The sequence below is a fragment of the Coniophora puteana genome (assembly GCF_000271625.1).
Source record: "Coniophora puteana RWD-64-598 SS2 unplaced genomic scaffold CONPUscaffold_18, whole genome shotgun sequence".
In the NCBI taxonomy this organism is placed as follows: domain Eukaryota; kingdom Fungi; phylum Basidiomycota; class Agaricomycetes; order Boletales; family Coniophoraceae; genus Coniophora; species Coniophora puteana.
The window spans coordinates 453,329-469,872 of record NW_006913070.1 but is presented as its reverse complement, the minus strand read 5'-3'; the positions used below and the strand labels follow the sequence as shown (position 1 = coordinate 469,872).

The window sequence follows — 16,544 nt, the reverse complement described above, 5'->3', positions numbered from 1 at the left end:
AGGATGGTAATATGGCGTAGGCCCATCTTGACTTCCGTGTCTTGGGGAGGGGGCGTTTGGCGTTGCTAACGACGATGGCTGCACAAACTCTCTTGCATTCAATTGGGTTTACGTCGGAGCTTGAAACTGGCGTCCCGGCCGTATCTCATGAATAGCCCCTAATAAAAAAACCCTTCGCTGCTCGTGTTCATCATGTCATCGCCAAGGCCTCCGCAGTAGCGTTGGCCATGGGATGGACTTTGTTTTCAGCATCACGGATGACGATGCTGATTGTGCTGGGAATGATGCCAGGGGTTGGGAGACGCGTTTGGCGTTGTCCTGTCCCCACTTCCCTTCACGCGCAATCCTCGCGCGACACCGCAACGCCGTCCCGCCTCCACAATGCCTGCCCGCACTATTGTGGACAGAGAACAACTATCAACTCTTATACCGCGCATATTTGACCAGGCTCAGAACACCGCTGCCAACCACCAGAAGAACCTCGTTGCTCTCCACAAACTCCATGCTCAGGCCGCAACAATCACCAAGCAGGTCGGCGATGGCGCGAGCATGAAGCTTACAGGAGAGAAGATGTTCGAAGACGTGTTTGAGGACATGGCCTTGCGAGTGGTGGTGGTCAAGAAGGGAACGTCACAGGTCGACAAAATTGTCAAGTTCATCGGGATGTATGTCAAGTTCATCAACGACAAGGGTAAGGAGTTACTCGACCCCTTAAATATATCTAGCTAAATGTCGAACCTTAGCCGCGGAGGTCAAGAAGAAGGACGACGAAGATGAAGATCATTCGACTGCAGGCCGGTTCTTCAACAAGTTGTTCAGATACTTGCTCAAGGGGCTGACGGCCAAAGACAAGATCGCCCGGTTTCGTTGCATCGACATTCTTAACGAGCGTGTTTCGCATATTGGCGAACTTGAGTGCGTAATGCGACTTTGTTTTTTGGGGTCAATCCTTAGTTGCAATACCCTAGTGAGGATTTGTACGTTACACTCCGATCTGCACTACTCGACCGGATACGAGACAGGGAGACGATGGTCCGCGTTCGGGCTGTCCAAGCGATCACGAAACCCTTTGGAAACGAGTCACCGGACGACGTCGAAGATGGGGAGTCCGCAACAGAGGTCTTGCTTAACACTCATGCTCGAGACCCTTCTAGGTAAGTCGACATTCACTAGTTGTTGCTTTCTTGGGTTTACCCGGATACAGCGAAGTTCGATGCTGCACACTCATGAATATACCACTTTCTCCTTTCACTCTTCCTGGCGTGCTTGGACGCACACGCGATACGGAAGACACGATACGCACGGAAGACACGATACGCACTGTAGTCTACAACATTATTCTCGCGAACAACATCACCGTCGCCGGCCAGGAACGAGTTGCAGATGGAGAGATCAACGATGCTCCACAACCTATGGGCCCAACGCACCCACGTGTGCTATCCATTGCCCAGCGAGAACTTGTGATACAAAATGGCCTCGGCGACCGAAACGCCAGCGTGCGTAAAGCGGCTGCAGCATTACTTGGGAAGTGGGTTGATAACGTTTCAATCGAGCCTAAAGGCGAACCCGAGGACGAGGAGCTGCCCCCAGCCGGTAGCGAGGAAGCGAGAGCAAGGGAGAAAGAGAAAGAAAAGGAGGAGGTACGGGACCGGCTCATAGCGCTCCTAAGGATGTTCGACCTTGTGGAGAACAAAGTCGCGGAGAACGCGCTGCTGAGTATCTTTGCCACGCGTTTGGACGTCTTTGACAAGCTTGAGTTCAAAAGTTTGTGTTGTCTTCCCGTGTTCGTTATCAATACTATTGAAAACTAACCATTAAGAACAGAACCGTACTGGCTCACCCTTACTCCCGAGAAAACCTTCCTCACGCGCGTATTTGTCGACCATTGCATCGCGATCAAGGACGAGGCGCATCTGGACGCGGCGATTCCTGTCGTCATGTTCCTCGCGCTTCGTATCCAGAAAACGTACAGCGACCTCATCAAAGACCTTATCGGAGCTCAAGACGAAGATCATCTCGGAAACGCGCTTAACGAAGATGCGCAGGCGCGTCGGGAGGAGAAGCAGATGGACGCGGAGTTTGTCATCGGGGAAATGCTGCGAATGGCAATGAACATGGACTATTCGGATGAGATGGGTAGACGGAAGATGTTTTCGCTCGTTCGTAAGTCCAACTAAATCATTTTGAAAAATGGTCGGTAACTCAATGCTACCCACAGGCGAGATGATTCCCAGAGTAGTCTGCCCGACTCCCTCGTCTCGGTTTGCCTTGACGTCTTCACTTCAGTCACCCCGGGTATCCACCCCTATAAGGTGTGTTTCTCTGTGCCAATTTTTGTACCTGTAAGGGGGTCACCCTGCGTGACCATCCCCCTCCCGTGTGGATCCTCCATAAATTGGCCGCTGGATAATCCAGGTGCTCCAAGCATGCTACATAAGGCAGTCAGTGTTCCGTAAGGCAGTTATGGTATAGTGGACATCCACATTGTATATCTGGAAGCTCACACAGCTTATCCCAGCCAACCTATGGAAATCCTAAGGAATTGAGTGGGCATGCGGGGGCATGGATGTCCGTATCAGGATGATCAAGGAGTCCGGGGTCCTCGGCCTCTCATTTAATTATTCTATTAATTTACAAAGAACTACTACGGCACAAATATCATATTAAATTCACTACATTGCATTTATTCCGCATTAGCCACTCCAGACTATTCACTGAACACAAATACGGGCGAATACTGGAATCGATTGTTACGCATACAAACCCACCACCACGTCTGACACACAGAAGTATTTGTCAGCCCTCGCAATGGAGGTAAAGTTCCAGCCATGAATTCCACGCACACAGGACTCTGCCACAAACAAAAGCCCAGGTCAACTATGAGTCATCTGCACGAATAGATCTATTAATCTACATGTTGGCGTGCAAGAGGCTGCGTAATGTAATATGCCACGCATATTCATCATGCACCCATATCACACAGGAATAACATAGATGCCATGTGGATGATATCTGTCTACATCCCGCGCACTCGCACAGTTATCATCGCGGCGGATATCCTGTAAGGGACTCAACCAGTGGGGGATATCCATAGCGATAAGATCACCAACATAGGACAGCCTCAAGGCCAATCACGCGCAGGGGATATCCTCCCAGGGGGAACTCACTCACCGGTGGGATGTCCGCAACGATACCATCGCCAACCCGGGACAACCTAAGGGCACATCACATCAAGGGGGTCATCCTAACAAGGCGGCTCGACCACTGGTGGGATATCCGAGGTAATAACATCACCAACGCAGGTCAGCCTAAGGGCACAACACACACAGAGGATATTCTACCACGCGGGCTCAACCGCATGTTGGGTATCCGTGACGATAAGACCACCAAAGTTGGACAATCTAACAGTACAACACATGCGCAGGATATCACATACAGGGGGGCTCAACCAATGGAGGGATATCCCGCGGTGATTATATCGCGAACGCTGGACAACCTAAAGGTAAAACACAGCGTCATCAATAAAAAAAGTGCATTTATTCACATGCAGGATATCCGCGGGCCTGTCGCGCAACACTTCTGACCTCCACTGGATGACTCAGGGCCTGTTGACACATGAGGGATAGGAAGTCCATGTTTTTGAAGTCAATGTCAGGGATATCCGTGTTAGTCGATGGATGTCTTCCAGGGTATCCTGCCATCCACGCGATTATCCACGATGGATAACCAAAGACCCCATGCACACAGAAGTGCATCACACCTCTAATGATGCCAATACAATGGTTATCCGCACTAGTAATAAGAGAAATGTTCATTCAATGAACATCCACAGATAGACACACCGCACAGAGGATAACCCACAGGATATCCCTACATCATCCACATTGGCATGATGGATAACCACCCTTGCACAAGAAGAGACACGCTCACATCCACAATGTCTGTCTTCAAGGGATAACAAATCCACCGTAAAGCCAGATTTGAAGAAGAGCTCAAACCCGACACGACCAACCACACAGGCACTAGGACATCCACGTAGGAAGTCGAAACATAAATGTAGGATATCCATGAACGCCGCGAGGACAGCGCTGGAACATTATTGTATAGCCAGAACGAGCATAGAGGTACTGTCATTATCAATACCAATTCGTACATCAACGCAAACAACCGCTCCATATCACTAACATAGCCATGGTGAACCAGAATGAATAGATCATCGTTAGTATCTATGCCTTGCTTGCTTGTACGCACGCGAGGACTCGGTCCTGGGATCACTGAGGGGTATGGTCGGTATACACTCGCAATGCACGTTGGTTGTTATGACTCACGGTGAACACCTACGGCGTGGAGGCGAAGGGGAGGATACGCTTCGGAGGGCACTACCGTAAGCAGGTACACTTACGGAAAACAAGGGGAAAAAAGACTCACCGCATTGGAGAAACAACGCGCTGGCGATGGTGAGACTCGACACGGTGCTCGTGATGACGGGACGGCCCAGCCACTTGATCGTGATGACGGGACGGACCGGCCACTTGATCATGATGACGGGACGGACCGGCCACTTGATCGTGATGACGGGATGGACCGGCCACTTGATCGTGATGACGGGATGGACCGGCCACTTGATCGTGATGACGGGATGGACCTGCCACTTGATCGTAATGACGGGACGGACCGGCCACTTGATCGTAATGACGGGACGGACCGGCCACTTGCTCGCGGTAATATGAACGCGATGACGGGGGTGCACTGTCATGATATCGTGAGCGCCGTTCATGTTGATTGCGGGGATCACGGGAAGATGAGGCCACAACACTGGCATACATATATTAGTCGTTAACGATCGAGCTCCACATACGCGAAAACACGTACTATACATCTTGAACTCCATCGACAGGTCGGAGCGACGATGGAGATACCATGCGGTCTTGCACATGGCTGAAATAAGGAGGCGGCGGTGTCCTCTCATTGCCGGCGCGACTCTGCCGTCGCGGAGGGGAGGGTGGTCGTCGTGGTGGAGAAGGCGATCGTCGCGTGGGGGAGGGCGATCGTCGACGGACACGTGGAGTCTCGTTTTCGTCCACCTCCATAGGTGACAGCGGCGGGAGCAGACGATCATAACGCGATTCAGCAGCGTCGGAGCGTACACGCGCCTGCGAACGACTCGGATTATGGCGACGGCCCATGTAGACTGGTTCATCCGAGTCTGACGAGGGGATTGTTATGATGTCCCTGTTCCCATCCCGAGAAGCCCGAGATATGTTCCGTGGGGGGCTTGGTGATAAAACACGCCGGCTAGATGCAGCGCGTGCTCGTGTCCTTGGTTGGCTAGAAGGCGGAGGGGAAGGTGATGTGAAGCGAGCACGTACACGTCGTTGTGGAGGGGGAGATGGAGACAGCACGCGGAGGCGGGGACGGGGACGAGGCTGAGGAGGCGAAGGAGACCTGACATGGGTACGAGGGGCCAATGGAGCTCTAACATGAGGATGACGAGGGGGCGAAGGAGACGTGGCAACAGCACGAGGATGGGGGGGAGGAGAGGGGCTGACGCGAGAGCTAGGAGGAGGAGAAACCGAAGTTGCGTGACCTTGCGATGAAGATCTAGCAATCTTTTCATCCGCCTGTTCTCGCGTAGACAAATTATCTGAAGCGCTTGGCTGGTTTCAGCACTCTGAGTGGCATCATGGGGCTGGGATGGGAACATACCTGCCCACTTTGGCTCGATACTTCTCTCGCATCTTTGCGCATTCTACGGCTTTGTTCCTAAAACATAATGTCGATGCGGGTGACGAACGTAAGCGAGCTACATGAAAGCTTACTTGTGATAGTATCGAGCTCTAGAGGCGCGAGCAGCCTCTCGACGCTCTGCATCTGTGGTGTACAGAGGGGGTCGCCCAGCAGGCATCGTGGCGGTCTGGTGCAAGTGCTAGTAGCGTGAAAACATCCGATGTGCTAAGCCCCTATTGCTACTCACTCAAACTTTCTTGGGAGAATAATCAAGAAGACAAGTTGTGGATGGTTTGACCACGACAATAAACGTGTGGAGAGTGTGTGTGTGTCATGCAATAGGTAAGCGCGCAGACGATAGTACATGCAAGGAGGAAGGGGCCATGGTATATGTGACCAACGAGAGTGGACAAAATATGTGAAGCGATGCGTTCGATATAGCCTTATAGACTCTTGCACGGGTTTGGCCATCGTTCTTTGGAGAGAAATTGGCAAGTCAGCTTGCCACTCCTCCTTGGTCGAATACAGATGTTGTACACATATAGAACCTATCTAGCGTGACATAGCTCTGACAGCACTCACAATCTCACTTCCCCTTCATGGAAAACAACGTGTACCGAAGGATCGTTGAGCCGGACGATCAACCAATTCTACGAAGAGAGCCAGCAAACATTTCAGGGTATTGAAAAGGAGGACACGTACGGATGCTGAGCAAGCGGAGGCCAATGACTTGCTCATCGCCCCAGTGCCAGCCCACCCTGAGGTCTTCAACCGCGTTGGTCATGCAGAGCGGAGTCATGCGGCGCGGCGACCTCATGAGCTACCGCTCAAAAGCCACCTAGCCAGGAGCGTAGAGCTCCTAGGTCGGTGCAAGGGACACGAGCAGGCGAGGAGCACATAGCTCCTCTCATCATGTGGCATCCTTCGTGGAAAAGAATGTTCAGTACGTGGAGGACGATGAGAAACGTACCTTCACCGTGTGCGGGCAATGCTACATAAGTACCATCATAGATGGTGTGGTCGCGTCCATGTGGCGTGCTCGTAAGTGGCGCGCAGGTCATGGCAGGGGTAGGCGCCGTGGGCAGTGGATGGAAAGGGGAGTAAGCAAGCGAGGCTGGGTTTATATACCGTGCAGTAGTTCGAAGTCCGCGGAACCAAATCAGGTGTGGATAACCCACGACGACCCTGGGATATCCCATTCGGACTGTGAGGCGCGACTTCCCTATGTGGTAATGAGTCTAGGCCCCGCGCAAAGAGACCCAAAAGCAGCCACATGCGCAAACAGACCCAAAGCAGCCACCCGCACGAACAAGCCCAAAGCGGCCATCCAGCAAATAGCAGCAAATACACCCATACAGTCTATAACGTTTGTGCCCTCTCTGGCGCTTACTCCCATCCGCATCCATTCGTCGCTCGCTTGTCGCGCACCCCTCGCTCCTCCTCCCTCCGTCAATCGTGACTTTCGTACTCGTCTCACCACCACCGCACGACTCTCACCACCACCGCACGACTATCGTATCTCACAGTAGGTCTGTATCGTCGTGTGTCCCTCCACGGTCACTGACGCCTCCTCTAGTAGGACTGCACTGTCGTGGCGTCTTACCAGTGAGTCTCCATCGACGCCGCACCCTCAGTACTGATACGCTATGAATGAATTTTAGGCCGAGTTTGCTGCTGTGGTGAGTCATTCGCTCCATGAAGCGCTGGCAAACTGATGCAAAAGGCGTAGATCAGTCGTCTCTCGAAAACCACCACCACGGTATGCCACCCTTCCCAATCATTCCTTTCTTGAGAGGAGCTCTGTGCTCCTCGCCTCCCTTTTGCCCCTTGTCCCGCCTTGGAGCTATATGCTCCTGGGTGGGAGGCTCTTGAGCGGTAGCTCATGAGGTCGCCGTGCCGCATGACTGTGCTCTGCATGACCAACGCGGTTGAAGACCTCAGGGTGGGCTGGGTTTTTTGTACATAATTTCATCTTCACCGTCCTTACGATACGTCACTCATACTTGTTATATTCGATGTTTCATTTCTTTCTTTCTGTACGTTATACTCCCGTGCGTGCGCATTATGTATGGTTCCACGCACGTGCAACACGCTGGCAGATGCCCGTAGGCCCTAGTCCCTCACAAGCGTAACATACATACGTTAACGGTGTCTCAATCTCAGATCTATCCGTACATGCCCATTGCTAAGGTCGTGACGACCGATATGTTCCCGAGTCATCGACGACTGTTTGATCAAGAAGGTGACGATGCATGCATCGACTCTGTTTGTATTGGCTGATGCCTTCCCCTCAGAACCTTTACGCTTCACTGACGCTCTCGCGCTCACCGTCTTTGATGGTCGCCTCATAACCACCCCCAACATGAACCACATATACCGTCCTCACGTGTACCAGGCGGAATCGGTGTTTGCTAGGGCTGACGGTCGATACGCCGCGGTGGACCCACATCAACATCCACAGATGTACGATCAGAACTGGCCATGGGCCCCGCTGATCATGCGTGATGACGGTACCACTCACAATCAAGCCCATCGCTGTGCCTGGGACCCTTACAAGGACACCGACTGGGTTCGCACATCCTCTGACACTCTCGTTGGTGTTCTAAGCCCAGATGCGAAGAATGGATTACAGGCCATGCACACGGACCTACGAGAGCATGCAGAGGCGTGGTTCCATTCCATGGACAATGAATCCAGGCCCAGTGCCATCATGGGCATCATCAACGATTTCGTGGCGAACGTCGGCGTATTGCAATCAACGCCCCTGACACATCGAGAGGCTATCACACGCTTTGCAGAGGCGCAGCGCCTCTACCTCAATTTGCATGCATACCTGGACTACATTGCCATTGTCCGGCCTCGTATCTGGTCCCCCACGCCTTTCTTGCCCTATGCCGTCAATACCCATTGGATGGGAGCGTTCACCGACTCGCCCGAGATATGTCACATGCTCTATAAGGCGGGCGTCCCGGTGTGGTACATTAGAGACCCCCAGTCCATTCCCGCCGACATGAACGTTATCCAGCACGTCGACCTCATCCCTGCCAAGGTCTCTTACCGCGAGTTCTATGACGCTGACACCCGTGATAAACCCTTCCCTATTCTCCGGAAGAGCGACGTGGCTACGTGGCAGCGTTTGTCTGCCACACAGAAACGCGCCGCCCCCAAGGAGATTTTGCAAGCTCCTTTGTGTATGTCCTCGTATGCAGAGGTAATGGCACGATGGAAGCCTTCACGCCATCTTACCTTTGATGGTATGCACACTCTTACCGATATGAAGCACGTGTTGACACACATGCTAGGGTCAGTGACTGCCAATCGCGACCGATGGTCGGTATTCAAGCACGAGAACATGGCTGAGCCTGACCATTGTTTTTACTGGGGCTTACGCAACGTCAAGCGCGAGCTCGATGAAGCTAACAAAGTTCGCACTGAGGAGGCTCGAGAACGTAGGCGAAGACTGAACATCAAGGGCACAGGCAGAGAAGCAGCGTCCGAGCCGCCCCACGGAACTGGCAACCTTGCTTTTGGACTTCGTTTCCCAGACCCCGCCATCTTATGCTCTTCCGACGACCCCGGTCGGTCGGAGACGTACATCACCAACTGGCTCCTGGCTCGAGAGAAAATCATCGAGCTCGTCGAATCCAACCCCACCAGCCAGACGTTCCCCAAAGCGCAGGCTTGGCGTCGTCTGCTCTTAGGCGACATGGCTCCGAATGCATTCCACAATTCTGCAAAAGCTAAGGCCGAGGTATCACAGTGGCGACAGTTATTTAGTGAGGACGTGTGCGGGGCTACTTTGTCGCAGCCCAGGGTGAACAATCGCACCTCTGTGCTCTGGCGCGGCGAAGACATGGACCCAGAGCGCATGGGTGACCTCTCCCCGGCTGAGGTGCGGTTAGTCACTTGGGAATTGGCCGACCTGTCATTTCGCTACGAATTTCTGGCCCTCGACATGTATCTAGCTCGCCGGCACTGGGACTCTGACTATGACGAGCGAATGCGTCGAGTTTACGAGGCTTTTGATGTTCCAGAGGACGCAGCCTGTCTCGCTGCCCCTTACTCACTCCTGCCGTCTCCCATTAATCGGCGTGGGCTGCATGTGTCCGATCCCGACAGTGTCGCGTCGTTGCGCCACTGGGACTTCTTTCGCCGGCTGATGAACGAGTGGGAGGGCGGTGCCCAATTTGCGGCTCTCACGGGCAAACCTGATCGCAACAATCGCCTCACATGGCCAGAGAGGCTCACCACCCATTACATACGGGAGTTTCATCGACACACCGGGCGTCCTCCGGTGGTCCCTTTGATGTTTCCTTTCTAGTGGGCGGATCGCGCCTTTTTTTTTGTCAAAATTTTCATCGCTTCTTCTTTGCACTATATCGTACATTCTTCTGCTATCGTCGATGTGGACTAACATGATGTAAAATGACCGCTTACGATTGCTTACTCTGTCTCACAAGTGCGTATCAATCCGGCCTCCTTGTCATCCAATGTCCGTACGTCGGCCAACCATGCCCAAACCGAAGAGGCGCAAGCACGATGCCACCAAAGATGGAGGACCTGGTGCGTCTGTGGGGTCCCATGGCGGACCTCAAGGGACACCCGCGCTGGTGCGCGTGCATGCCCCGTCTGCTCCTGAGGTTCCTCGTATCCATACGTTTGTTGACGTTGAGCAAGCTCCGCGTCGTCCCAGACGTATCATCAATTTACTACACCCGCGCTTAGCGCAGGGGGCGCCCATACTGACTCTACCTTCACGGCAATTAGTCCAACGGCCAATAGCAGGTAGAGGCCCTCATGGACCTCCACAGCAAGACTTGGGCTCGAATCCATTCACCGCTGACTTCACGCAGGTTGAGGAGGATCAACTCCCTCAACGTAGTTGGTTGTCGGCTTCCGAGAAAAGACAGAGAGTCTGGGCCAAGTGGACGAATGATGTCATCCCATCTCTCATTCAACCTTATATTGATTACATGAGACGCACGGATGACCTACGCCTTCACGTCGACATCACATCCGAGCTTTTACGTCCTGGTGGGTGTGCATGTGCTAAGGTGGACCAGAAAGTGGTATGTCTCTCCTTTAAGCGTGAGTTCTCTCTTGATGATCGCAACGAGTTGTTGATGAATTAATAGAACTCCAACGCATCACGCTGTCCATTTGTCCATGTCAGGCTGGCCCGGTTCAACTCATTCGACTTGGGTTTTTCCCTAACACTCCATCTAAGCCCTCTCTGGCCGTAGACTTCCGTGTGCTAACACTCGTGGCCAATCTTTTTAAGCGCTTGACACCGAACACGACGGCATGGTGTGAAGCGTTGGACGATTTCTTTAAGCAGATGCGATTTCAATTTGCGACGGACGTAAGTCGGGTCACACATTCATAGTCCTCGGACACAATCGGTATTGACATACTTGTATAAAGGACGCCTTGCGCAGGCGTTTTGCCATGGCTATCCATTGGTTTTCAGTCTTACGCCTCGCTGTTGACGCCCACATAGACCGGTTCATTGAATGCGCGCAGCCACGTCAAAATCCTCCGACTGAGTCAGCCAGCAGCGACGAGGATGCAGTGCCCCCTGATACAAGTCCCGTAATAGCTGCTCATTCGTATTCGCGGACAGTCGTATCACCTTATCTGCAATCCCGTTGCCCGTTGTGTTTTCCCGAAACCTTTGTCCACACACCATCAAGCCCAGACGTGATTGTTTGCCTAGATGCCTGTTTCACCCAGAAGCGGGCCAACAACCCTCGCCAAGCTGCTGGCGAGGACCCCCCTAATCCCACCAATTCGTTCTTTGTCCCTGAGTGCATTGTCAAAGATATGGAATCATGGGTTGCCCAGCGACGTGGACCGAGAGCCAATGCTAGCAGAACACAAGGGCCGCAGCGCGAGGACGATGACAACATCGAGGCGGGTATGAAGGTCCCGGCGTCCAGTCTCGAGGCATGCGGGAGCTCATTCAAGGCAGCAGACGAAACACGCGAGAAAGCGAGCACCCGTTTCTTCGCTGATACTGGACTAATGGCGCTGGTGTGCAGACATGATCGCGTACTGTGGTTCTGCAACATGACCTCTGCAGGAGAGAGGCAACACTATGCGCTCGCCCTGCTCGAAATGTTCTTCCGGAACCTGCCAGGCTCTGCGAGAGTGGGACTATTATATGACATTGCATGTCAGCTCGAACGCAGTGCTCGCAAATGGGGCCTCCTGTCTGAAGAGGTGCTTGCTCGGATGGAATTCGGTGTCTCTGTGTTTCACGCCTATGGGCATCAATGGCCTTGTCAGGTTGTGTACCACCCTCGTAAGCGTCCAGGCTTTGGTCTTTCGGATGGGGAAGGTTGTGAGCGTCTATGGAGCGCTCTTCGATTTTTGATTTCAGTCTTAAGGGTTTCTGGGGTAAGTGCTTATGCGTAATTTGTGTCGGATGATATCTGAACTGCGGATTAGTTGCATCGACGTCGTTTTGTGTTGGACGACCAGGTGCGGTTTCTGGACGCCAAGGCAATGATGAACAATGGGACGTGGCTGCGCAACAAGTGGAAGGCATGTCAGGAGAAGAAGAATATGGCCCAAGACGTTCTGAGGGAATGTGGAATGCCGACGGAGGAGTTGCGAGACGAGTGGAATTCTCAAGTCTTGGCTCAGACGAGACCTCTTCCCCGTGCGCGCGTACCTTGTTATTCTAAAGTATTGTCCTTATTCTCTTCCTTGTGTAGGTAAATCTCAAGCCCGAGTGGATGCCGCGGTTTCAAGAGCGCTGGAGTTGGAAAAAACGGTGAACGAACGTGGAACTGAGGTCACCCAGCTCGAACAGCAATTACGGTCCGGGGCAAACACAGACGTATTGAATATCGGTGTCATGCTCAGGGATGCTCGCGAGTCCCACAAACTAGCAGTGACTGCTCTTCAACAATGTCTCGGCACTATGGGTGCGCCCGCTCGTAGAAGACTACAGCAGCGTAGGCTCGACGTATACATGCAAGCGAGAATAGATGCTTTGTCTACTTTGACGCGAATCCGTGAACGGGCACGCGGTCGAAAGTTCCAGCTCGAACGCATGAAGGACTCATACCGGTCTTCAGTGAATGGTAAGTGGGGGTTTTGTGTATCATGATTGGTCGCTCAAAATTGGCAGAAAACCACTTGACAACGCATATTGAGACGTCCGTAAAGCGGGGCGAGCCGTCCTTAAAACGGCTCGTGGATCGTTATAATCAATTGTGTATGGATATTAGGAGTCTTATATCAAGGCACAGGGCCCCTGCCCGTGCGGTGGTGCCACCCCTCCTTACTGCCCAACAAGTCTTCAACCTAGACGTCGACGATGACATCTGGCAAAACACTGGCCTCGATGATGCTTCGCTGCAACCTCCAGCTTGGCTCTCCAACGATAACGTGCGCAGGGGGATTCGAGCAATGCTTGAGGTCGACCGCTGCAACGAGGAAGAGGCACGTATCCTCCTGGAGCGCCGTCGACTGCAGGAATGGATAAGAAATCAGTGGCAACGCCTCAAGAACGCTGAAGTAGAAAATGGTACGATTGGAACACCTGGTTGACATGTTCTGAGTCCTCTGCAGGTTCAAACATGGCCTTTTTTATTACTCGGAGAAAGGAGTACATCGCTCGTTTATACACGGAGTGGGAGCCGTTGGTGCGAGACATACCGTGCAACGTTGAGGGTATTTCGTGGGGCCTGGATCCGGGAGAAATCAGGGACGCGTTTGCTCGCAAGAAGTGCGAGTCCTTCGTTGAATGTAGGCCAGCGCCAACGAATACTCTTGGCTCCTCCTCGATGGATGTTGGAATGAATGACGTTGTGGGGGACGGGCAATTCATGGACGCGGAGGAAGAGCTTGACAGTGAGGTTACTCTAGATGACGGGGAGGAATCAGTACCTTCGTCAGAGGAAGAGGACGTCTTCTTTGACTCTGAAGGCGAGTCGAACAGAGAGGAAGGAATAGATGACTTCGATACTTTCGAGGCCGGACCGCATATTTTCCCTTCCTCACCTTGACTTGTTTTTTCTTATTTAGTTCGTCACATATGCCCGAGGCAACTAGCATGGTTCATCCACATGGTTTCACTGAATGTCCACCAAAAAGATGAGGTTCAAGTCATATTGAGATAGGAAGGTGCGAGGTCTGTGTCTGAAGTGGAGGGGATGTCCATGTACAACATGTGGTTATTCGGCGTCATACTGTCCGGACTTCCTTTTGCTACAACTGTGCAGATACGGGTTTTTATTATCCCTAGGATATCCTACTACCTAAATGCAAGGTCACCATGGAGTACCCAACCATATCGGGGGATGTGCACGCATTCCTGCATGGTCCTGTGGATATCCATCTTGCAACTTCATGGGACGCCAACGGATGTCCCTCACCTGGTCACGGACAACCACGCATGCCTGTGTGGACGTGTGGATAACCAGCAACCGACTTCACGGCAGGACAGTGGACTTCCTCCATCTGGTCCCGGACAACCGTGCATGCCTGTGTGGATGTATGTATATCCAACCGTGGACTGAAGTGCTCCTTCAGTGCCCCGTATGAAGTGCTCGCGGGGGATCCCATGGATGTCCCTGTCTCCGTTGCGGACAACCTCCACAAGTGGGTCCTGTCCTTGTGGGTTCGTGGATGTCCACATTCAACCAATGTCTGGACTTAGACTTAGTCGGTGTTCTTGGTGTGTGCGCGGATATCCATGACCGGTGTATCCGGACGCCATGGATAACCATGGTCCCCTTCCATATTTACACCTCTGTGCCACGCATGTTAGCTCTTGACGTTATGGACATCCACGAATGGAATATCCATAACACTATCCTTGTCTGCTGAGTATAAGCACGTTACGTGGTAAGTTTTGTCTGTGATCTTTAAGTACTCAAATATCTCCAAAGAATCGACGAGGTCATAGTATTAATGTATCTTGTTTGAATTGAAGGAGGTTTATGTGGACATGAGCGACACTCTGAAAATGCAAGGTAGTACGTTCTAATTTTGTTGCTAATACTTATGTTTAATAACAGTCATCAATATTAGATAATAAAGTGTAGAATATTGGTAAGAAAGCCAAGGACCCCGGAGTCCCTGGATGACCATCCAGGATATTGTCGGCTTGTGGATAACCCTCCATATGATGTGGAGAGGAACTTGGGATATCCACGCATTGATCTACGCTCCTGCCATTCATGGTGCTTCCTCTCGGCCCCCGGGGAGTATCCATGAAGTGGAAGAGGAACATCCCCCCCAGCTGAGGACTATCACTCGGGGTGAGCCCCTTACAGGTACAAAAATTGGCACAGAGAAACACACCTTATAGGGGTGGATACCCGGGGTGACTGAAGTGACGTCTTACGCACGCTCTCATCAAGTGAACGTGACCTTATCCGCGTTGTCGTTGAAGTCATGCACGAGCTTCGCGATCCTAAGGACACTGATCAAGAAGAAGAGGAAGAAGTGCCTGCTGTACGTTCGCTACTATACTTTTGTCAACACGTTGACTCACCGTGGAACTTATAGAGCGTTGCACCAGGGCTGGAAGATGATGATGCTGCTGTCCTTAATCGCCTTCCACGTATGCCCGCCCGCGAGAACATGACGCCCGAAGAACGTGCACGCGCCGACGCCATAGATTTACGATGCCTCTCGCTGTGTATCGGAATGCTGGAACGTGTCAATGGGGTACGTCGTCGTCTAAATGTTCGTGAACGAGTTCACTAAGGTTTCTTCGGCAGACGTTTGAAGAAAATTCCACTTTGGAAGGTATCCTCGGCGAATTAATTATGCCCGCTGTGAAACGCAAGGAACTTGTTCTTCGCGAGAAGGGGCTCGTCGCGCTGGGATTATGCTGCCTCATCGCTCGCGTGAGTGTATATATAGATATTGACTAAAGGCGCGCATAAATTGACCATGACTGGCAATTGCAGCGTATGGCTCTCAACTTGTTCCAACTTTTCCTGGGCCAAATCCAAGCCGCACCCGAGGTTCTCAAGATCCAAGTCCTGCACATCGTATTCGACATTCTAATGGTACACGACCGCGATTTCCTCGGTCGCGATGACTCTGGAGTACGTGGCGAATGCCCTTGTTCTATAGGCTTTTAATAGTAACTCCGCACGACAGGGCGATAAAGTGATTGACTTCCTGCTGCGCATCCTTTCTGCCGAGGAGAGCGATCGCGTGCAGGCCGTCCTCGTTATCGGTCTAGCAAAGCTCGTCCTCGCGGGAATGGTGGGCGACGAGAAGGTGCTCAAGAGCCTTGTCGCCGCGTACGTCTCGCCCGACACCGTGGACAATCTGGAGCTGCGCCAACGTTTGTCATATTTCCTGCCTGCATATTGCTACGCCAGCTGCACGAATCAGCGTAGGATGCAGCAGGTGTGTTTGTTTCATCCTCCGCGGAATATTTTCACGGTACCTAACGTATCGTGCGTTTAGATCTTAATACCAATGTTTGAACAACTAGCAGAGGCATCGCGCGATTTGGATGAGGACCAGGAAATGGTTACACCACTGCAAATTGCGGGTATGATGACCGATTGGACGGATCCAGACAAAGCTTTGTGAGCGCTTTGAGATGACATTGGTCAACACTATACTAACAATTAGGCAGCAAGATTGAAGGTGCCGACACGGACGAAATGATTCATTTCGAATCAGATATCGTCAAGACCCTTTACAAGGACAAGATGAAGCGTAAGTAAAACTTTATTAGTAATCCACTTGCACAACGCATCCTCATAACATTGGACAGGCGAAGACATAAAGGTTCTTTGTCAAAATCTTGGCCAGCTTTATCTCCCCGATGAAGT

At 52.2% G+C, this 16,544-nt stretch overlaps 1 protein-coding gene across 1 annotated transcript; it reads left to right on the top strand.

Annotated features, from left to right (window-relative positions):
- Positions 1–381: 381 nt before the first annotated feature.
- CONPUDRAFT_93664 (uncharacterized protein) lies at positions 382–16,299 on the top strand (the record flags this gene model as incomplete). Its single annotated transcript, XM_007776745.1, has 13 exons — positions 382–691; positions 744–915; positions 969–1,092; positions 1,118–1,158; positions 1,205–1,764; positions 1,825–2,167; positions 5,191–5,220; positions 15,078–15,198; positions 15,253–15,414; positions 15,468–15,596; positions 15,660–15,800; positions 15,856–16,110; positions 16,171–16,299. 13 exons carry the CDS (start codon positions 382–384, stop codon positions 16,297–16,299), a joined length of 2,517 nt encoding a protein of 838 aa, XP_007774935.1.
- Positions 16,300–16,544: the final 245 nt, after the last annotated feature.